The sequence below is a fragment of the Mizuhopecten yessoensis genome, unplaced genomic scaffold (assembly GCF_002113885.1).
Source record: "Mizuhopecten yessoensis strain PY_sf001 unplaced genomic scaffold, ASM211388v2 scaffold2671, whole genome shotgun sequence".
Taxonomy (NCBI): domain Eukaryota; kingdom Metazoa; phylum Mollusca; class Bivalvia; order Pectinida; family Pectinidae; genus Mizuhopecten; species Mizuhopecten yessoensis.
In genome coordinates this window covers 1,667,073-1,689,666 of record NW_018404662.1, presented here as the reverse complement: position 1 = coordinate 1,689,666, position 22,594 = coordinate 1,667,073, and the positions used below count along the sequence as shown (strand labels likewise).

The 22,594-nt window shown below is 35.4% G+C and overlaps 1 protein-coding gene across 4 annotated transcripts; it reads left to right on the top strand.

The window, feature by feature from the left end:
- The first annotated feature begins 891 nt into the window (after positions 1 to 891).
- On the top strand, positions 892 to 22,342 carry LOC110446307 (nuclear mitotic apparatus protein 1-like). 4 transcript variants are annotated; one of them, XM_021491386.1, is made up of 25 exons: positions 892 to 1,037; positions 2,160 to 2,244; positions 2,528 to 2,613; positions 2,952 to 3,016; positions 3,303 to 3,412; positions 3,822 to 4,014; positions 4,806 to 4,913; positions 6,709 to 6,875; positions 8,070 to 8,193; positions 8,513 to 8,630; positions 8,960 to 9,065; positions 9,406 to 9,637; positions 10,139 to 10,311; positions 10,573 to 10,869; positions 11,267 to 15,025; positions 15,283 to 15,441; positions 15,936 to 16,130; positions 16,558 to 16,639; positions 17,112 to 17,280; positions 17,630 to 17,742; positions 18,689 to 18,936; positions 19,219 to 19,416; positions 19,600 to 19,710; positions 21,208 to 21,227; positions 22,073 to 22,342. In XM_021491386.1, the coding sequence occupies exons 1-25, from the start codon at positions 1,024 to 1,026 to the stop codon at positions 22,089 to 22,091; spliced, it is 6,951 nt and encodes a 2,316-aa protein (XP_021347061.1). In that variant the 5' UTR covers positions 892 to 1,023; the 3' UTR covers positions 22,092 to 22,342. The 4 variants fall into 4 exon arrangements, with proteins under 4 accessions (XP_021347061.1, XP_021347062.1, XP_021347060.1 ...); XM_021491387.1 differs by lacking the exon at positions 21,208 to 21,227 and having other exon boundaries at positions 894 to 1,037; positions 4,848 to 4,913; XM_021491385.1 differs by lacking the exon at positions 21,208 to 21,227 and having other exon boundaries at positions 894 to 1,037.
- Positions 22,343 to 22,594: the final 252 nt, after the last annotated feature.

Below are 22,594 nucleotides of genomic sequence, written 5' to 3'. Positions count from 1 at the left end.
ATAATGAATAGATACCGTAGGCAGATATTGTGGAATCCTAATAATTAACCTAACACTATAAGGTGCCTAACTATAGTAAGAAAACAATTATATCATTATATATACCCCAAGGATAGGGATGTGTCGAATGAATAAGTGATAAATCGTGTCTGGAAATTGTAATTATTTTCCATGTAGCAGAGATGGGCGTGGCCATATGGCGGTAATCATAATGGGCATGCTAATTAGTATAATTAGTCACGCCATATTATTGAGTAGATATAAATAAAACCCGAAAGTAAGTTTTATTCACTCATTTGGATTTCTCAGTTGTGGGTTTAACAAGTTAGAGAGTTTCAGATATAATATATATGAGTGTGTACTGAACGATTTTGATCTAACGTAACTCATAATATAAAATAATCAAACATTCACATTCTATAACAACTATTCTGTGTATTATCATCATAAATTTTAATTAAGGCCAAAAATGAGTTTCAAACCCACCCGAATTCCAATGATATATTCAAGAAAAAATGACTTTAACAGGCTACGTTCTCGAAAGGATAATGAGATAAGACAAATGATGTAAGTATATAATTTACTGTCATTCTTTGATTTTTGGACAAGGTATATATATACACTGAGTCTGGTCTGCAATTTCTACAGGGGCATTTTGAAAAGAACACTTTTTTCACAGGACACCGGTGTAGCAATCCTAACAGAAAACCCTTTATCCTTATTCTAATTTTGATTTTAGTTAAGTGGCTTTAAAAGCTTTCTCCGTCTGGTTAATATTCCATTTGAAAACTATAACATAATTATAAAAAAATCTTTTAACCAAAAGACAAATCACGTACGTATCATGACACTCCTCTTTTGACTGACGACTGTAATCTTCAGGTTACTTTTCAAACCTCAATCCAAAACGAGGCTACAAGCGCAAAATTCAAAACAAACCTGATGTCGTCGAGCAGGTGCCCTATAAGATCATGTGAAAAGACCGAAACTGTTAAATCATGTTGAAATATTAAGAAATTTGAAATGCATAGAAAAGGGTAAGTATTGTGTTACTTAAATCAGCATAAAGCATGTAGTTTAACTCGATATAAACTGATATTTCGGCAAAATTGCGAACACGATTTCCCGGGTAGAATGTCTTCGAAGTTCGAGCTGGGTGATTGTCTATATATGAGATTTGTCGTATTGATTGATTTACTAATATTAACATGTTGCTGTATAAAGCATGGAAAAAGTTTTCATCACATTTATGTAGCTAATCTGTATTCACGGATATTACAGATTTTATAGCAAACAATGTACGTGAAACTAAATCTCGTTATCATTTTACCCCGCCCACTAGTACACTTCACCAACCCTCACACTACACAACGTACCATGCACTGTGTTGATAGAACACATGGGGCTGTTCAACATGCATATCATCGGTCAAGATATTTAACAAATTGCATGATTTCCGCAACTCGAAAAAAATAAACTTTAGGTTCTGCTCTTTTGGTTTAATATGTAATTTTATTTAATATCTTTCACATTCTTTGATTCTTAAATGAATGTGAATGAGCATTATTATTTTCAACCATTATTGATTAATGTATGGGAATGTTGAGATCAACCTTTATTTTTTTGATAAAAAATATTACTAGTATTAGTTCATAGTTGTATTGGTACTTTAATTCTTGATTTGCAGCCGTTTTTATCACTCATTGTTATGTGATGATCTATTACTTATGTGCCACACAAGGCTAAATGATATATCATTCCAGTGAATATTTTTATATGATGAATATACCAAAATATTTCTTTTTCATAGATTACATGACTGTTTAAGCAAACTTTCAGAAAAGCTGTTCCAATATACTTGACAAAGTTATAATAATATGAAATTTGTGGATATCAGCTCTTTGTGGATATCAGCTCTTTGTGTATGCTAATTAAATTGTGTAGATTTTAAAGGTTTGTAGATCATCTATCAAACAACAGTTGTTAAAGATGCTTGGAATCTAACCCATATACATCTAACAGTACATGTACAGTTTTAGTGGCAAGGGTAGTAACATGTACAAGCTGGCTGTTTAATTATTATTTTTTAGTATTTGTTAGTTTGTACATTTATATATACAATTTTGTATATATTTTTAAAAGTTTTATCTTTGTTTTAGGTCGGAGAGAAAACGAGAATTATCAGCCTTAATCTATCTACCTGACAAAATGGAAGAGAGGAAGGAAAAGGCTCTCATTAATTGGGTACATAAAATTATTGAACAAAGTTTCTGAATTATCCAAACATCTCGAGTCCGAGTGGTAAAATACTATGGTATTTTAATTATACCTGGTAGCAAACTTTTCCATCCATCATGTACTTGCTGTACATGTTGTATGTTATATTATGTTTTCTTTTTATATGCATCATATATGTCACCAGGCCAGTGTCCTACACTGGACTGTTTGATGTTACATTTATATTACTTTTAAACATTGTTACTTGTTAAATAGTCTGAAACAAATTATTATAAATATTATATTTTAGGTGAATGCTCTGATTCCCAATGGTCAAGTCTCAAGATTGTTGGACCTAGCAAATGGACAAGTTTTTGTTAATCTTTTGAAATTGAGGTTTGTTGTCTTTTCCTACTGTGTTAAGGAGTATTAAATGTATTATATAGTGAAAATACAAAATTTTAACATCAAGTAGCCCCATGGTGTGCACATTATTTTCATGTAAGTTACTAAATACAAGTCAAGAAAATATACAAGTCTTTAATGGAACTCACCAGAAACAAATCCGACATTGTACAAAAAATATCAACGGAGCTGTAGCAGAAGTTGTATCCAAGAATCGAAATTCTGTTTTGTGTACACACTAATAATAACAACATTCAACTAATTAAAATAAAAACATTTTGATGAAATGTTTATTAGTGAAATTAAATGTGTATTTTTATTGATATCAGTGAGAAATGTGAAACTGCTACCTCAGTACCAGAATGCTACGTTAAAGTTCAAGAATATATAGAGGGTAAGTGTCATTGGTATACAGTTTAAACATTCAACTTATTATAATAATTAAACATTCAACTTATTATAATAATTAAACATTCAACTTGTTTTAATCATTAAACATTCAACATGTTATAATCATTAAACATTCAACTTGTTATAATAATTAAATCAATCTTCAACATGTGCTGCAGCATTCGTTTTAACGAAGTGTGAGCTACTAAGGATATAATTTTATTCTCATATTGAGGTGATTTGTGTGGGGTTCTCCAGAATTACCATAAACTGTTTGACTCTAATTTCAGAGCACTACTTTACGAAACTTGAACCAGGTTCCTCTGTCATAGATATATCACTGATTGTGAATAGTTCTTTACACAGTGATTCCCTCCTCGTAGAATGGGAGCTAGCAAAGGTAAGTTTTGGCCTGGCTTTGACAGATCTATACATCACATCTTCAGTGAAATCTGTATTAAGAGAACACCAAAATTAAACGTCAAAAGTGGTCTCTAAATTAACAGGATGGTCTATCAATAATTAAAGAGTAGTATGGTATGGTTATCTGCTTTGTTGCAATGAAAACGTGGAGGGCTCTAAAGAGGATTGATTAATAGGGTAATCTCTCAACTAAACTGATTGTTAAATGAGTTATTACTGAAAAATATCTGTCAATAGTGGCAATAATAGTATTGAATCCACATAAGAACATGATTAAAATTACATGGTATATTATTATAAAAGATGAAATAACTTTCCTCCCTCCCTACCCTACCCAAAGTCAACTTTTAACCCTTAAGAAAAATGTATTATCCTGTTGCTTCTAGGTTTTGTATGCTTTACTTGGGGCATTTGTACAAGACAAGATGAAACAGACTTTTATTGATGCTGCCCTGACCTTGTCTCAGGAGGAACAAATGGACATTATGCAACTCCTTGAACCTATGGTCACTTCTCAAGATCTGACCAATCGTCTCCCAGCAGACTTTGCAGATATCTTAAAAAGGAAGAGAGAACTAGGTATGTTATCTGTTGAGTTTTGTTGTGACTACATTTGCTATTGTACAGTGCTGTAAATTGCTTATATGTATAACCTATTAGTTAAACAGAAAGTTAAATGTGCTCTTTTATTAATATCTGTCTGACCAGAATTTATTTCATCTAAAGTTATCATATATATTTTTCACTAGACACAGATCCTGATGTTTTCCTGCTATCGTTTTGCTTAATAGTCTGTAGATAGTGTTTAGTGTAGTACATTAATGTTTGTTAAAGGTTAGAATAGATTGATCTACATTTTACTCGCTCTTCTAACACCAGTTATTCTTAATAAGATTAAGGAAGCTTTATTGAAATGAACGTTTGTATATTATTTTTTTATACCAAATGTGATTATCATTACAATCATAACTCTGCATTCAAACTTTATAAATGACATGTTAACACTTGTTATTGGACTGAAGTGAAAGTATTGTACTATATTTATGTATTAGTGAAGATTAGTCTTGACCTTTCTGATTGTTGTATTATGTGTGTTAAGTTGGCCAGTGTTGCACTGTATTTCTCTCCCAACCTGTCTCACAAGATAATCACAAACAGCACAAGGCAAAGTTTTATATTGATTATAATTTGACTTTTACTTCACGAATAAAATATCTATAAGACTATGATACTGTCGCAATAGAGAGTTTTCCCTTTTGAAACTCTACTTGAGATTCTTGAATTGGTTATTCTTAAGACCACCTGTTAACTTTTCTGTCACACTAACATGACTAAAGATAAGACACATCCTTATTTTCCGTTTATCCTAGAGTCAACTTTTCACAAAGATGCTGATCTTTTCTTCAAACTAGTTACCCAGGGCAAAGGCATAGTAACATCAACGCCGACGGTTGACCAATCTTTCAACTTCCCAACCGGTATAAAAATCATAAGTTATTTAACAGTTTTATGTTCAAAACTTATGATTCTTAAGTGTTAAATGTTTCAATAATGTTACCATTTTCATCTTCATCACATTTTAATCTTCACTTTCATATTCATTATTCACTCATTCATTTATTTGTTCATTAACTCATTCACTTCTGGAGACACATACATGTGAACTCTTCCAGTTCAAAGGTTGGAATAGTTCATTATGAAATTTTAGGGGTGAATGAGGTAACTCGCATATATTCATCAGATCACTAACATTCACTGTTGATATATAGGCATATTTTGGTAAGGCCTAGATCTAAGAGATGCATGTGTTTCAGCCATTTTAAGGTTTCATTACTTCAAAAAAATGTTCTAAAATTGTTTGCAAAAATAATGTTTACCTTCAACATTTCAGTATTAAAATGTAAAAACCTTTAATCCATATTGATTTTCATTTCTTACTCAGGTTGTTGTTATGGGATTTGGAACAAACTTACTTTTTTTTGTTACTGCTATGCCTTTCATTTTTTTTTGAAGTATGCTTTGAAAGTTTTGAGTCTATAGCTAAAAATCAGTAGGATAAGCTTGAAAATCTGAAACACATAGTTTTATTAAACTGTGATCCTCTAAAGACATTACTTGTCAAAAGAATTAAGGCTCCTTTTACAGTATTCTAAATAAAATTAACATACATATAAATGATCCAGTCTAAGTCAGTTATCTACACACTGCAGTGTCTAGTGTTTCTAATTTAGGAGACAGGAAAGTTGATGTGGTGGTTGTACATGTATACACGTATTAAGAAACTAGATTGTAAAATAACTAGCTGTGGTTTTACATTTGGGAATTTAATTTTGAATAAAATTTGTTCTTCATTATAAATGGCTTGAACTAACTTAATCTCCCGTTAAAGATAAACCTGTTTACATGTGCATGTTGGTATTGGCAAGAATGTGACTGTTGTAATAATGTTAACAAATGTTTAATGTATACTTTACTGTAAAACAGATTTACTACAAAATGCAGAACATATATGAAATAAGTATAATTATTTTGAAATTTGCAAGTTTTAATGTTTATGATGATCTTGAAATAACCATGAATTTATAGAGTTTGTTGTGCCAGGTTTGACTGAGTTTGTAATATGTTGTCAGTAGACATGAACATGCCTTGTTTGTAAGTCATTGAAAAAACTTTTAAGTACAGACAATATTTGTGTGGGAAAATTAATTGGGAGTGAGTAGCTCAATTGTTATAGTAACAGAGACATGTGTCAATTTTCTTTATGATTTTATATTTACCATCAAATATGTGTTAATGTTATGAAATTCAGTTTATTTTATGGGGGTGGGGTGGGGAGGCATAGTGTTAACCAATGTTCATCCAGTCCTGGTTCACTGTCATTTTGCTAGAGACTTCCTCTTTCAAACAGTTTTTAATGCAACTTTATACAATCGTCAAGTACCGGTATGAAATTATCATAGGACTTTACAGATTTCAAATTGAATTCCAATGTCAAATTACTAATTATAGAAATTTGTGAAATGACTAGACATTTCTTAACAATTTTTTGTTCAAATTTGAAAAAAACAAAATCTCTTTCATGTTGTTTTATAATATAATCATATATACCGGTATATACTGAAAGAATATATTTGAAAGTTCATGTTAGAATATTTTACTGCCACATGTTCTGAGTTTTCATCTCTCAAATCCAATTTGTTTTATTCTCGATGTATATTGTGTGTCGAAGAGACCTCAATGATAAAGTTTACATGTTTTGTATCCTGTTTGTAGTTTTTAATGGGACACCTCTGACACCAGTTCCTTCCCTGATGGCTGGCTCAGCAAGGGCTACTGGTCCTCATGAAATTAGCTCCCCAATGAGGATGTTAACTCTGGCTTCTCCTGGCCCCGTCACTCCTTTGTCAGCTCTCATGCAGTCACCTCAGGTGGCTCAGAAGGTAAATGTTATGCATCAGTATTGGTGTGACTCAGAAGGTAAAATTATACATCAGTATTGGTGTGACTCAGAAGGTAAAGTTATACATCAGTATTGGTGCGACTCAGAAGGTAAAGTTATACATCAGTATTGGTGTGGCTCAGAAGGTGAAGTTATACATCAGTATTGGTGTGACTCAGAAAGTAAAGTTATACATCAATATTGGTGTGACTCAGAAGGTATATGTTATACATCATTATTGGTGTGACTCAGAAGATAAATGTTATACATGTACATCAGTACTGGTGTGACTCAGAAAGTAAAGTTATACATCAGTATTGGTGTGGCTCAGAAGGTAAAGTTATACATCAGTATTGGTGTGACTCAGAAGGTAAAGTTATACATCAGTATTGGTGGGGCTCAGAAGGTTAAGTTATACATCAGTATTGGTGTGGCTCAGAAGGTAAAGTTATACATCAGTATTGGTGTGACTCAGAAGGTAAAATTATACATCAGTATTGGTTCTATTTCTCCACAGAACATGCTATATGATGACAGTTTTGTGTTCCTAAAGCATCATACTCCTAGATAGGTTAAAGTAGTATATGGAATATATAATTATTGCAATGAATCAAAATGTACACATGTATGAGAATCAAACAAGAGTAGAACCGTCAGTCCAAAATCTAGTAGGTTGTTCTGTGGTGTGCTGCACTAAGTATGGATTCTGAAGGTATGCAGGGCGATTGATGAAATGTGGAAATATTATAGGTGATAAATCAATCACAACATTCTAACCCGTCACCTGTAAGTTGTTAATGATTTATTGGCCCCCTAGTTTTGCCTCTGTGTGAGGCGTCATCAGGACCTTAGTATGTGTCGGAGAACACAACATTGTTAAGTAAGATTGTCAAAAAATGGAGAGGAGCTTGACAGAACAGCCTGGTAACACAATGTCAGGTAGTTCACAAAGTACAACAGCCTGGAAACACAATGTCAGGTAGTTCACAAAGTACAACAGCCTGGTAACACAATGTCAGGTAGTTCACAAAGTCAGTATTTGATTGATATGCATGTTAACTCCAGAAGTTCGGTGACAAATTTCATATCTAAACGTCATATAAACAAGTGCCTCTATTCCCACACTGAGATCATCGTAAACAGCTGAACCAGTAACAGGTGATATTTACTAAACAAGAGCTTTGTTATTATGCAGATGTTATTAAGACAGAAGGAGAAAGAAATTCGGAAGCTGGAGATTGTTGTGGCAAGTGAGAGACATTTCAGAGATAATCTGGAGCTGGACCTAAAGGAGAAGTGTGAACTGCTCGGTCAGAAAGGTTGGTATAATGGTCATTTTATAATCAGTCATCTGTTAACTGTTTTTACTGGTCAAATAAAGAAACCATACAAAAATAGAAAATATAAAAAATTATTTTGATGACTTGAAATTATTTTAGGGGAAGCTGTGTAGGGTTGGACAGGAAGCTGTTAACTAATAAAACGTTTTTAACTACCTTGATCATTTCATATATTGAAAGTTGATGTGGTTTAAAACAAATAACAAGCTATGAAGTGTCTTTGAATAGCTTATAATATTTGAACATCCATGGGCATAAGTGCATGATGAAAGTTTCTAAAACAATAATGATATTTCAGAACTGAAAGTCCAAGAGCTGGAGACAGCACTGAAAGGACAGAGAAATATTGCAGATGTATGTGATGAACTGGAACTAGTAAAGCAGGAGCGCGACCATCTACAGAAGGAGATCAGCAGGTAGGAGATATGTTGATATTGGAAAGCTCTGCAAAATTTGTCAAATATGAATACTGATTAAACCATTCTAGGAACTTCTCTCCATTCAGATCTGTCTAATCAATTCATACACGCAGAATATCAAAGTTTTTTTTATACGCAAATAATGTTCATAATTAACACGTTTAATACATACTTGTATATAAAGTAAAACTTTGATGAACATATTTCCAAACTGGTGAATCTTATTGAAGGAAAAAAAGTTTTTAAGAACAAAGTTCATACATCATGTATTTAAAGCAAACTAATTATGAGAAATTGTAACTGCATTTTAAATATTTTTCCTGCAGTGCACAACTGAGATGCAGTGGGTTACAAGACATTAAGGATCACTGCAAATATCTGGAGAGAGAGAACAATGAGAAAATCACAGAAACAAAATCATTGGCAGCTCAGGTACACATTTAGCTAAATTCCCAGATGCATTTTGTCAGCTAAAATGAAATTCTCTCCACACTAGAGATATACTTTGTATTTACTGTTTAGTTGCTTTCATTTTATGGGTATACATGTCAGCATTTCAATTAATCACAAAATTATATACATGTAAATTTGTGATTAATTGAAATGACGACATGTTTAAAGAAAGAAAGTAACCTGTATGATATATTATAAAACACTTAGTATAAAAAAAAACCAAAAAAAAATTATTTGAAAAATCTGATAATGTTGCCTTGGTCTTTGTTTTAAACAAAAAAACTTTTAAATATTCGTTTTGGTTGATTGTACATTACAGCTGTTGGCCTTGGAGTCTTTAAAGGAGAGTCACAAGGAATACCGTAACAAGTGTCGCCATCAGACACTGCAGATAGCCGAGATGGAGTCTCTACTTGAGCATTGCAAAACTGAGTCTAAACAGACTAAGCAAAAAGTGCACGAGTTAGAGGAATCTCGAGTGTCTTTACGACAACAGTTGGACGAAATAAAGGCAGAGAAAGCAGAGATGGAGGAAATGATGGCTTTCACAGGTAGGCACAGATCTACAGGGTTATTGTATAATATTATAGATCTGAACCGGGAACAAACACCTGCCATATGGTTGGTCAGTATTAAACAGCCAGGTTTGCTTAGAACCACGTACTGAACGTTACAACTTACAGTGAAACCTAAAACTGTATACAGTGTGTCATTTGTGTACAACTTAATAAAGTAAAACTTCATCTATCTTATCACTCACTCAGTATCAGTCCTTTCAAAAACTATTCATTGTCTAACTAATATTTAAAACTGAGTCTAGAAATGATTGTTTATTAAAACTTACTTTAATATATTCAAATAATATGTATGCATCAAAAACTGTTTAAAAAAAAGGGAGTATTTTGGAGGGGAGGGGTGTGTGTGTAAAAGCATACCACTTTAGATGGAGAATTGGGCTGAATTTTTGTCCCCAATTATATCAAATAAAACCCACAGAATACATATTCCAAAGTCTCACCTTTGATTAAATGATTGTGTATGTGTTTTTGCAGCCATAGACTGCCACAATAAAAACGGAGAAAGTATGGGGATGATCATGGAGACACGTATCAAGGAGCTGGAGGAGCAACTGGGTCAGCTGAGGGAAACGTGGACAGACCCAGAGTCGTCCAAACACCTGGAGATGGAACTAGCCAATAACGAAGAATCAAAGAGGATATTTGAGGTCAGTCTTGTACATCAAGGTATTCTCCTGTGCTGTCCTCACTCGCGTAGAGTTACCTTGCCTTTATTAACAAATATATTCATTATTTAGAAATTTATTGGCTATTCATCAGTGTTTATGACAGATTTTTGTTACACTTGTGAGATTAGGAATTGGGGATTTTGTTTTAATTGGTTTGATTTTGAGATAATAAGTGTTCACATAATTGTCATACTTCTACTTTCTGGTTGTAATTCCAAATTTCTATATATTTCATTTCAGACCAAGTTTATGGAGACCCATCAAAGTCTGTTGAAGAAAGATGGTGAAATTGAGCAGGTACAACAGGCTCTGACCTCCAGTGAAGAAAATATGGAGAAACTAAAGATTAATCTGTCAGAAATGACCACAAAACTAACTGCACTTCAGACTGAGAGTTTGACTCTGAGATCCAATGAATCTGAGCTGTCGACCCTTCTACAGACAGTCAGTACAGAGAAACAGGTGGTGGAGGAGGAGGTCGTTGATCTGCAGACACAACTCTCGCATGCTAAAACAGAGATTAAATTATTGACCATGGTATGTTCCTTGAACTTTTAATTCTAGTGAACAGTCATATCTATGGAGTTGTTTTCCATGATGTTCCTAATTTTGTGTCATCTGTAATGATTCATCATGGTCTACATAATCAGTATCACAGTAATTCTAATGGCTGGTCTCTTAATGTGATTCACAAAAAAAAAATATGAAGCTTATCAGAGTTTTCTCAATTTTGACTCGCTTACAGAATGTTATGTGTTTGACTTGCGGTTGTTACCATCAACTTTAACCAATTTAATCCTCTGATAATAACAACAGATACACATAATTCCTGTTATTTTGTCTAAATTGTTTTATTTTAAAAGTCATCCAAACTTGATCTAGAAATGTCATAATATCTGCGCAAACATTTTTTTTATCTGTCTTGTTTTTGCAGGAGGCTGAGGGACAGAAACAGGCCATAGTGGTGCGTCGACAGACAATGGCTGCATCTGTGGACCTTGCCAAATCTGAGCAGAAATCTATTGAGCAAAAGCTGATTCAAGAGCAAGCGTCATGGGAGGAGAAATTCGACTGTCTTCAAACACAACTGGGTCAGCAGAAGGAGGAGGCAACAAAGGTTCAAGGTGACCTCAAAGCCAAACTGAAAGCCAGTCAGAGCAGCCTCAAACAACTGGAGATACGCATGGAAAATGAAATGTGGGTCAAAGACAATTGCATAAAATGTCTAAAGGAGGAGATGACCAGCCTGAAGGAAGAGATCTGTGAGACAGAAATGAGGCTGCGGGAGGAAGTCAATATTTTAAAGGAGAACAAGGTCACATTAGAAGGTCAGCTTAACCTGAAAAAGGCAATTCATCAGAGTGAAGTTGAACAGCTAAAGATTGAAATAACCAATACCAAAGAGAGAGCAAGATCAGAAGAAGACGGATTGAAGGATGTCATAGCAGAACTCCAAGACAAGTCTGGAGAGTATAAGGTTGAGTTAGATAGAAACAGGATTGAGTGTGACAGTAAGGTTCAGGGACTGGAAGCTAGTGCAGAGAGACAACAAGCCAAATGGTCGGAGAGAGAGACTGGATTGAAGGAACAGATAGCACAGCAGGAAGAGCTTTGTACAGGTCTCACCCAGTCGCTTCAGGAGATGGAGGCTGAGGTTACAACCTTGAAGGAGGACTTAAGTCAAGAGGCGTCAACCAGATCAGACCTTGAACGGAATCTGAAGGGCATAGAGAAAGAACTAGGAAAGGAAAAACAACTAAGTTGCACACTGAAAAAAGACATAGAGGCTCAGCAGACTGTGATTTCTGACCTGAAGAACTCTTTGTCACTGGCTACAAGTGAACTGTCTCATCTTACAGAGTGCTTAGATGAACAACATATGCAGATTTCAAAAGTGTCCGAGACCAAGGTGTGTTTAGAACAAAAGTTGAAAAACAGTGAAACAGAGTTTACAAAAAGTCAACAGGCAAATGCTGATAAGGTGCTTTGTCTCAATGAAGAGTTAGAAAAGTTTCGTTCAGAGTCAACAGAGAAGGAAACGACACTGACCAAGGACCTTGCTAAGTCCCGAAAGGAGTGTGAGGGTGTACATAAACAACTTGACCAGCTCAAGGAACAGTTCCAGGTCAGTGTCCATAAGGGTTCAAGTCTGGACAGCCGACTTGATGACCTGACACGACAGATCCAGACCAGAAACGATGAGAACGAGGCTCTTACGAGAGAGGTGTCCCATCTACAGGAACAGGTGGATGAGCTCACTGGTCAAGTGGTGCTTGTCACAAAGGTGGCTGAGACAAAACAAGTTAGTAACGACCAGTTGACACAGGAAAACGGAAAACTGTCGGACGAGGTGCAACAACTGTCGGCCAGGATTGACCAAATAGTGACAGAGCATGTATCAAGCTCTCAGGAAAAGTCAGACGCAATCTCATCTTTAGAGGCCTCTCTCACAGCAAAGGACAATGCTGTTTCAAATCTGAAAAACGACAATGCTGAACTTAAATCCCAATCTTCAGAATTCACACAAAAAGTCAGTGAGCTAGAAATGGTGGTAAGTGACAAAGACTCGGAAATCTCATCTTTGAGTGAATGTATTTCAGAACGTGATGTTGTGATTTCAAATCTGACGGGAGATAAACAAGATCTGATTTTACAAGTTGCTGGACTTGAAACAGAAAAAGATACACTCCAGAAACTTTGTGATGTGAACTGTGAACAGGTTTCCTGTCTTGACAAACAGCTGTGTGATCTGAACATCAAAACACAATCGCAGCAGGAAATGCTGAATGTCAGAAGTGATGAGATCTCCTCACTTGAATTACTTGTGTTACACCATACACAGGAAAAGGAATCAATTAAAAAACAGAATGATGTCAACCATGATGAGATCTGTTCTCTGAACAAACAATTGGCAGAAAAAACTCAAGACATTGACAAATTACAAATAAAATGTGAACAGCTAACATCCGAATCTCAAATCAAACGGTGTGAACTGGACAAAGCATTGGAGGACAATGGTGTTTTGACAGAAAAGTTAGAGAGTGTGTCTACAAAGCACCAAACTTCAATCCGTGAGCTCAACTCTGAACTGGAAAAGGCATTAAGTGACAAGGACACTTTAAATGAAAAGTTTGCATCTGTGACGACCAAGTATGAAACTTCAATTGGTAAGCTCAGGTCTGAGCAGGAGAAAGCATCAAGTGACAGTGACGTTTGGGCCGAGAAGATGAATGTAGCAACTGGGAAGTATGAGACTTCGATCAGTGAGTTGAGATCAGAATTGGATAAGGCGTTGAGTGACAATGATTCTTTGACTGAAAAGTTGGCATCTGTAACGACCAAGTATGAAACTTCAATTGGTGAGCTCAGATCGGAGCAGGAGAAAGCATCAAGTGACAGTGACGTTTGGGCCGAGAAGATGAATGTAGCAACTGGAAAGTATGAGACTTCGATCAGTGAGTTGAGATCAGAATTGAACAAGGCGTTGAGTGACAATGATTCTTTGACTGAAAAGTTGGTATCTTTGACGACAAAGTATGAAACTATAATCAGTGAGCTCAGGTCGGAGCAGGAGAAAGCATCAAGTGACAGTGAGGTTTTGGCCGAAAAGTTGGTGTCTGTGACAGCAAAGTATGAAAAATCAGTCAGTGAGTTAAGATGTAAATTGGAAAAGGCATCGAGTGAAAAAGATGTTTTGGCTGCGAATTTGGAGTCTACAACAGCTCAGTACCAGATCTCAATCGCTGAGATGAAAGATCAAATGAAATCTGATTGTAATGCTTTTGTCAAAAGTCATGAAGACAAAATGCGAGATTTTGTCAAAGAAATGACATCAACAAACCAGGAGCTAAAGCAAGCTGGTGAGAAACGGCGTTCCCTCGAACAGACAATACTGGAGCTGAATCAGAGACTGACCATCCAGCTGGACAACAAGGACAGGGTTATCCTGGAGGCAAAGGTGGCACAAGTTGAGTCTGAACTAAATCAGAAATCACAGATACTTGAGCAGGTTCGTACCAGCTGTCACCAGACAATGGAGGAAAGTGAACAGTACTGGCGCTCACAGTTAGCACAGCTGGAGAATGAATACCATAAAGCAACAGAAGAGCAGACACAACAGTACCGCGACCAGCTCACAAGTCAGGAGCAGAGCTTCCAAACTCGCTGTCAGGCCCTTGTACAAGAAAAGGAGATGATTGCAGTCAGTCAGAAAGCAGCACTCCAAGATCGGATAGCACACATGGAGAAAAAATTAGAAAAAAAACAAACTGAAATAGAAAATCTGGAAAAGAAACATAAAACAGAAAGCAGTGCAATTTCGGAAAAGCTGAAATCCAACAATCAGGTTCAAATTGATAAAATACAGGATCTATTGACATCAGAGACAGAGAGCCAAAAGGAACTGGCAAATAAACTGCACAGTCAGCAGGCTAGGTGTGATGAACTGGAAAAAGCACTGAGAGAAAGGAAACAGAGTTATGACATCAGTATGGCAAATCAGACTGAAAATCATAATGAAGAACAGAACAATCTGCGGCTTGAGTTCAAGACAAAGTTATCAGAACTTCAGATGGAGAGTAGACAACTGCTGGAGCAAGAGCAAAGTCGGACAGTGGCAGCCAATGGTCAGTGTACTGAACTCCACAACAAGCTGGACGAGGCAACAAAGGAAATCACCAGCTACAGAAGACAGGTCTGTTTCACTTCAGTCACTAACCCTTTCCTTGTCTTGTCACAATTTGTGGTACTAATACAATGTATTTTAAACAGATTTAGAGTATATTAATCAAAAGTCAAATCTAATTGTAATTTTCAGGAAAGGCTTTGTTTGGAAAATGTAACTCAGTGTGTTTAATTTAACAAGTTTCACTTCTCTTTTCAAGAAAAAGTTTCTTCTTTTAAGAATAATATTCTGAAAAGATGTTTTTAATTGTTCCTTTTTTGTATTAGATTGAAAACATGAAGGAAAATGCTGAGCTGTCTCTGCAACAGTGGCAGTTGAAGGTTGCTGAGGTGAAAGGTACCAGGGAAGCTGAGGAGGCTGAGCTCCGTACAGAACTCTCCAGAATTCAGGATCAGTGCTCTGATGCCAATGCTGAGAAAAGCCAGGTAACATTACCTGATAGCATTACTATATTATTTCCACTGTCAAAAGGGTGTTTTTTCGGTGCAAGCGTCTTGTCTACAATTCCCCGACCCTTGCTCTTGTAAATCCTAAGATTTTTTCCTGTCTCTGTGTAGATATGTGTGATTGAAAAAATCAGAGTAATGAAATTCAAAGAGAAGAAAAAAGATAACAGTTATTCCTTCAATTTAGATTTGTTGTCAAGAATTTGAATGAATAATAACACTTAAAACCAATATAGCTGTAGAATTTGGTTTAGAATAGTTATCCTGAGTAGGCCTACTCAGGACAACTTTATCCTTAAATATAATTAAATAATGACAAAAAAGGTGTAAAACAAAAATAAAGTTGTGTCCAGTTTATGAACACATGTCCACCATACAATCAAATAATTTTGAATATCCAGCTCATAACCATTACCATTATTTTCATGTCCAAGGCCTCTATTAATATATATATGCATTGCTGATTGCTGCAGTTGAATGATAAAATCAGAGAGCTGGAGGATAAAGAATCCAAATTACAACAGACAATAGACAACTACCGAGTCCATTACAACAAGAAGAAGGAGGTGATTGACCTTCTCAAGAAAGAAGTAGAAGTCAACTTGAAGGTCGGCAAAGAGTTCCAGACTAAATCTATCGACCTTTCTCAGGAGGTGAAAAAACTCAAGGTCAGCCAAAGTTTCTATTGAAAAAGTTTTGTAACTTATCTTTAATGCACAATATTGGCGTGGGGGGGGGGGGGGGGGGGGNAACAATTGTCTGCCACTCCTACACCTAATATTTGATAAATAGCTCTTATAACGTTTGTCTAAAGTGACAGTGAATTGTCCTCAAAAGTTATTTATAATGGTCCAAATTTGGACTTTTGAACGTGTGGTATGTTATATTTAAAGTCAATATCAGGTTTAGTATTATTCTCTTAAGTTTAGTTATGAAATAAACTTATTCCATTTGTATCTAGTGTTTATATATTTTTGGTCCAAAAGCTAATGGATTTAAAAGAATTATGTATGAAAGAAAACAATAACGAAATGATTTATTAAGATGTTAAAAGACATAAATAAATCAAGTTGATTTTTTTCTGACTTCATTCAGGCCCTTCTTCAAACAGAAAAGACCCAGCAGCACGGGCTCCAGGATAAACTAGACAAGGAGAAGGTCAACAACAAGACACTGAGTAAGTAATTCAACAGGTCTATAGGTATTACCATGATCTCGTGGGTCCACCAAAGTACTGGAATTTTAAGAATAAGCAAAATGTTCAAGCAACACAGTAATGCATTGAGTAGCCTGAACGTGAGAGATACAACAGGCTGCTTGAGCTTAAAAAAGTTAATTTAATATCCTGAAGTTTCCAATACAGGAAAAATATGAAAACAATCTTTTTGATCTGACTTTGTCGCTCTTATTCAGTTCTTTTGATTTTTCCCACTGATTAATTGCTTTTTGGACTTTTTTCATGTATTTTGACTTTGTTTTTTCCCAGTTGAATATATATGTTAATGATTGATTATTGTTAACCAAGATCTGTATTGTAAAACAGCTTTTATGATCAATCAATGAAGAATATTATATCTGAAGTTGGACTAGATATGACTTTAAAGTTCAGTAGAACTAGTTGTTATAGTACAAGTGTTACTTTATTGTAGGCATACAGATGGTAGAGTTGAAGGCAGAGCTGAAGGCGACAAAGAAGCAAGTAGAGACCTTACGTACCCAGCTGGAGATCACAGGCACCCATTACATAGGCGACAACAGTGACTTTGTACAAACCTGTCTAAACCATAAAGATGACGACACACTTAGTGAACGACGAAGGTATGTTGGCATATACTGTACATAGTTCACCCCCTTCACAGGGGATTAGTCTCAACACTACTACAGACACTGTATCAGGTAATATGAGAGTGTGTTTTTAGTATTTTCACCTGTCTGGTTTCACCTACATAACAAAGTTGATATTTAAAAAATTGTAAATTCCCTGTTACAGGACAGAGTTGGTGATTTACTCAAAAACCTTTGTAGTTTATCTACTCAAAAGAAAGTGATTGCTTAATGCTTATGTTATCAATTTTGTGTTTTTATATGTTGTCAGTATACATCCTAACACAAGCTCTTTTCCATTTGTTGTATTATTTCTCATCAATGTTTATAATTATTTATTTAGTAGTTCTTCCCCTGAAATGGCACCCAGGAGACGATCATCGCGGAATCGCCTGACAAGCATGGATCAGAGCATGATTAGCACAGACTCTGGTCGCTCTGTTGCCTCTCTTCCAAGTAAGTTGGATCTACTGCTTCCTGAAGTAAGCTAGTTCTAGTAGATCCCTTCTATCCTTCAAGTAAGCTAGCTCTAGTAGATCCCTTCTATCTCTCAAGTAAGCTAGCTAACTCTAGTAGATCCCTTCTATCCCTCAAGTAAGCTAGCTCTAGTAGATCCCTTCTATCTCTCAAGTAAGCTAGCTAACTCTAGTAGATCCCTTCTATCTCTCAAGTAAGCTAGCTAGCTCTAGTAGATCCATTCTATCTCTCAAGTAAGCTAGCTAGCTCTAGTAGATCCCTTCTGTCCCTCAAGTAAGCTAGCTAGCTCTAGTAGATCCCTTCTATCTCTCAAGTAAGCTAGCTAGCTCTAGTAGATCCATTCTATCTCTCAAGTAAGCTAGCTCTAGTAGATCCATTCTATCTCTCAAGTAAGCTAGCTAACTCTAGTAGATCCATTCTATCTCTCAAGTAAGCTAGCTAGCTCTAGTAGATCCCTTCTTTCCCTCAAGCAAGCTAGCTAACGCTAGTAGATCCCTTCTATCCCTCAAGTAAGCTAGCTAGCTCTAGTAGATCCTTTCTATCCCTCAAGTAAGCTAGCTCTAGTATATACCTTCTATCCCTCAAGTAAGCTAGTTCTAGAAGATCCCTTTCTATCCCTCAAGTAAGCTAGCTTTAAGCCTCTAGATTAAGCAAGCCCCTTCATGTTCACTTATCTAGATGATACTTTCAGTTCACTGAAACTGTTTTCAATGGGTTTTCTTTTTAAATAAAGACAAATTATTCAATTTTACTAAGGTCAATTTCTAATGTGATCTGTTTAAAAAGGTATTAATAGAGTTCTGGCATTTACTAGGTGGTAGCTTAAAAAGTGGTAGACATAATGTCAAATAAAGAAGTCACAATTCTTGATCAGATTCGTTGTCAAGGACATGGATATCTATCACACAATTATGGTTTGTTGCAGGGGGTACAGCCAAATTATTTGCAATGGAGGATGAGCCTGCTGACCTTGAATGGAAGAGATTCAGTGAGCTTCAGCGGCGCAACACACTCATGCTGCCTCACATGCGGTCCACCTACCCTGTGGAAATGCAGCAGTATGCAGAGAACTCTGTCAGGGAAAGTCTGGCCTTCACCAACAGTGGTACGCAGGGCAGTGGGCGAAAGAGAAAGCAGGAGAGTTCCAGTGATGAAGGAGAATCATCAAAACAGGTAAATAGACTGTTTAGGCAGTACAATCCTCCATTTTATTGAGGAATATATGAAATAGGTATTTGCCATTTGGTTTTCAACTGTTATGGTATACCACTTCCATGTTCAGTAAAGAGCTTCACCAACTGTTTGAAATACGCAAATATCAAAAGAAAATTTACACAATCATCACAATGGTTTTATTTCACCAACTATTATTATCAGTTTGATGTAAAATGTAGCAATAAAAACTAATTTCTGACATCTCCCCCTGTTATCATTTCAATTTTGTAAATATTTCAGCAATCAAGACACAGCACTGTGTACCACAAGCCTGGTCCTCCTACCCCAGGAAACTCAAATAACTTGCGTCGAAACTCCAAGGGCACACCTCGCTACAACCTCCGCTCATCACCCAGAACCCCCATTGGCAACTCAAGATCAAAACGAACACCAAAGCGGTCTGTCAATGATGAAAATGTGCCCTCCTCTTTGAGAAAGGTAAGATCGATCTTGCTATTTGCCCTTGGTAATGGGGGGGAAATCTGAACACTTTTTAGAGGAAAAAATTTGCATAAAATACCTGTCTGATCAAAGAAACAAATAATTGAAAGGCTACAAATGTGTTTTGTACACTAACTGTTATCAAACGTTAATATGTTGTTTTCTGTTTGTTTGTTCTAGTCTGCAAAGAAATGGTTAAGTAATGCTGCATTCACCATAGTCAATACGCCCAATAAGAAATTTCGTGGACACACGGGATCGGTATCGTCAGCAACGAAGAGCGCCTCCAAGGTTCGTAATCTTGTCAAACTCTTTGAGGATGAACCCAATTCAGTTCCTGATAAAAAGAAATATACTATTGCCACACCTATCAAGGCTATTGGTAAAATCTTAAACTCCATGTCCACCCCTAAACGGTCCAACAAAATAGACCCAGGTTGTGTGTCTTAGCAGCAGTTTTGTAGTAGTAAGCAACCCTTATAGGGGTCAATGCTGCTTTTTATTGATGTCCATTTAACTTGTACTTTTTTAAAGTATTTTTAATGTGTGCAAGGGAGTGAAGTGTTGTGTGGATGAGATTGAACAATTTTAACTTATTGAAGAGTTATTTTGATCTATATTATTGTATAGTGATTCCGTTTTGTACAGTTTCTGTACAGACATTGATATATTATCAGTCCTTCCACATTAGTGTAAAGATGTAGCATTCTGTACATTATACTAGAATGTTACTAAAAAGGGACAGACAGTCTTGTTTCTATTCAAATTTGAACGAGACTAGACATGATGTTTTTCTAATTAACAGCATTCACCTGAAAACCAAATACCCATACGGTCACAGTTTGAATTGAAAATAGCCAAGTTATTTGAAATTCTGCTATCACGTGACATGTGAAAATATTAACAAAAATAGAACAAGTAGCATTATATTTACTAAATATAATATAATTTGTGATTAGTTTAGGTTGTGATTAATTTAGCTATGGTTAATAAACCAATTGGGTCTTGTTCCAATTTTTAACCAGCTGTCAGTGTTGGTAGCTTTTAGTGAAGAGTTGGGCATTATATTTGATAATTATCAGTGTTTCTTATTTTGACTGGCTCCTTTACAAACATAACAGTGTTGATTCAGTAGTAAGTGCTAATACAGAAGAAAGACATTCTTGGAAAATGTTTTTGAAATATTAAATCTTTTTAGAAAAAACCCATTAACAATCTGTTTATTACGATATTGCCATGGTCATATAGAGTAACAAATAATCAGATGAAGACTATTATTCCAGTGTATAAAGTAGAGTGCTATTTCCAACACTAAATGTTTTGATATAACTTTTTTTTTAAATACTTTAAAATGTGCTCGATTAACTTTTATATAATTAAGAATGTGCTAGGTTAGAGAATACTGGATGTCACAATTGATTGGTGGGGATAGCGTAGATTGTTTTAAGTGAATATGAGAGGCAGTTTATATCGTTTTGAAAGTAGCCTCGACCACAAACTATCTGCAATATTAGCAATATTCCGTCTTTGCGTATTGCAGAGTTACCTTTTCTTGAGAGCAGGTATTGATTGTTACGTAATTGGTTTATGTGAGAAAATTACGTCGTTTTCTCACAAATTGATGACGTTACTCTCGCAGACAAATGACATAACAATCAATACCTGCTCTCAAGAGAAGATAACTCTGCAATACGCAAAGACAGAATACCTGCATCTCTATGCTATGTTGTGAACTGATTTACATTCTGCCCTGCCTATTTTTCTGTCTCTTTGTTGTCGTTGACACAGCTACAGCATTATTTTACATGGTATGTCCTTTATATTTAGAGTTTTGTTGACAGCACAAGTTGGTTCACCTCATGATGAAATGATCACTTTATAACTCTACCACTCTAACATCTCTCTAGGGAGATATTTATTGATCTGTCTGTATTACCTACCTGCACTTGTTATTTCACTGAGCACTTATAATTATACAGACAAAATTTATGGCACTAGCAATACTTTTAGATTTAATCTTATTCAAACATCTGTATATGTATACATTGATTTATATTTTTCAACAAAATTTCAATTTCTTGAGTTTACAAATTATTCAGAAACTGTCTAGCTACTTGTGTCCTATTATGCCTGTATTGATATATTTGACAAGGAAAGGTATATACAATCCTACAGAATCTGGTACTACATGATGACTTGTTATAAGCACTTCCTTGCATGTCAGTCTTGGTGATTTGGGATTGATTTGGTAAATCTTTGGTTGGTGTTGTTGATGATAATATACTTGTGGTATATGGGAATATCAAAATGCATGAATTTCCAATTTTCAACTAACAACCTTTTTGGTTATTATTATTGTGTTACTGTAAAAGGGTATTTTCGTATACATTGACCAATTTATGTCTACTCAAGAAATATCAACATGAATTATGTCTTTAGTGGAAAAAGGTCTACTACCAGGTATGGCTATTCTTTATAACTAAGGATGTTTAGTGCTATCTTGGTGTTGGTACTGACAGTGGATTTCTGAATGTCTTCAGTAGTTGATCATGCTTGGCATATCATTATTTATTTCCTTATACAAAATTTGTGTTGTTATTTTAAGTGTTGCTCCAATATTTTGTACTAATTTTCTTTTTTCTTTTCTTTTCAGGGATCTCGAAAGCCCCTAGGAAACAAGAATTTTTTACAAACTGGAGTTTAAGCTAGTGTATGGATTCGGTTGTGATTGTGATCTACACAAACTATTAGTGTTAACAGACTGGAGTTAAACCTAGTGTATGGACACAGTTGTGATTTCAACAAACATTTGGCTGGCTAATATAGCATAAAGCTAGTATATGGACAATGTTTGTGACTTTACAGTAAACATACTTTTTTATTTATTTTCGGAATGCAATATATTAAAATATGAAATGATACATCATTGTGTTGAGTTGTTTATATCTCACCTGTCGGTAAAGGCTAACTTAGCTGTTGGGATGGTGCGTTATCTGCCATTTATCTGGTGTCCATGATTTAATATAAATAACTTCTGACGAATAATCAGTAAGACTAGGGTGATGAAGGGCAATGATGTATGTTCAAATAAATGATCTTCCCCCACTTTCAAAGTCACAGGGGTAAAATTCGTTGAAAAATAATCAAGCAACTTCTGAATAACCAAGAGGACAAG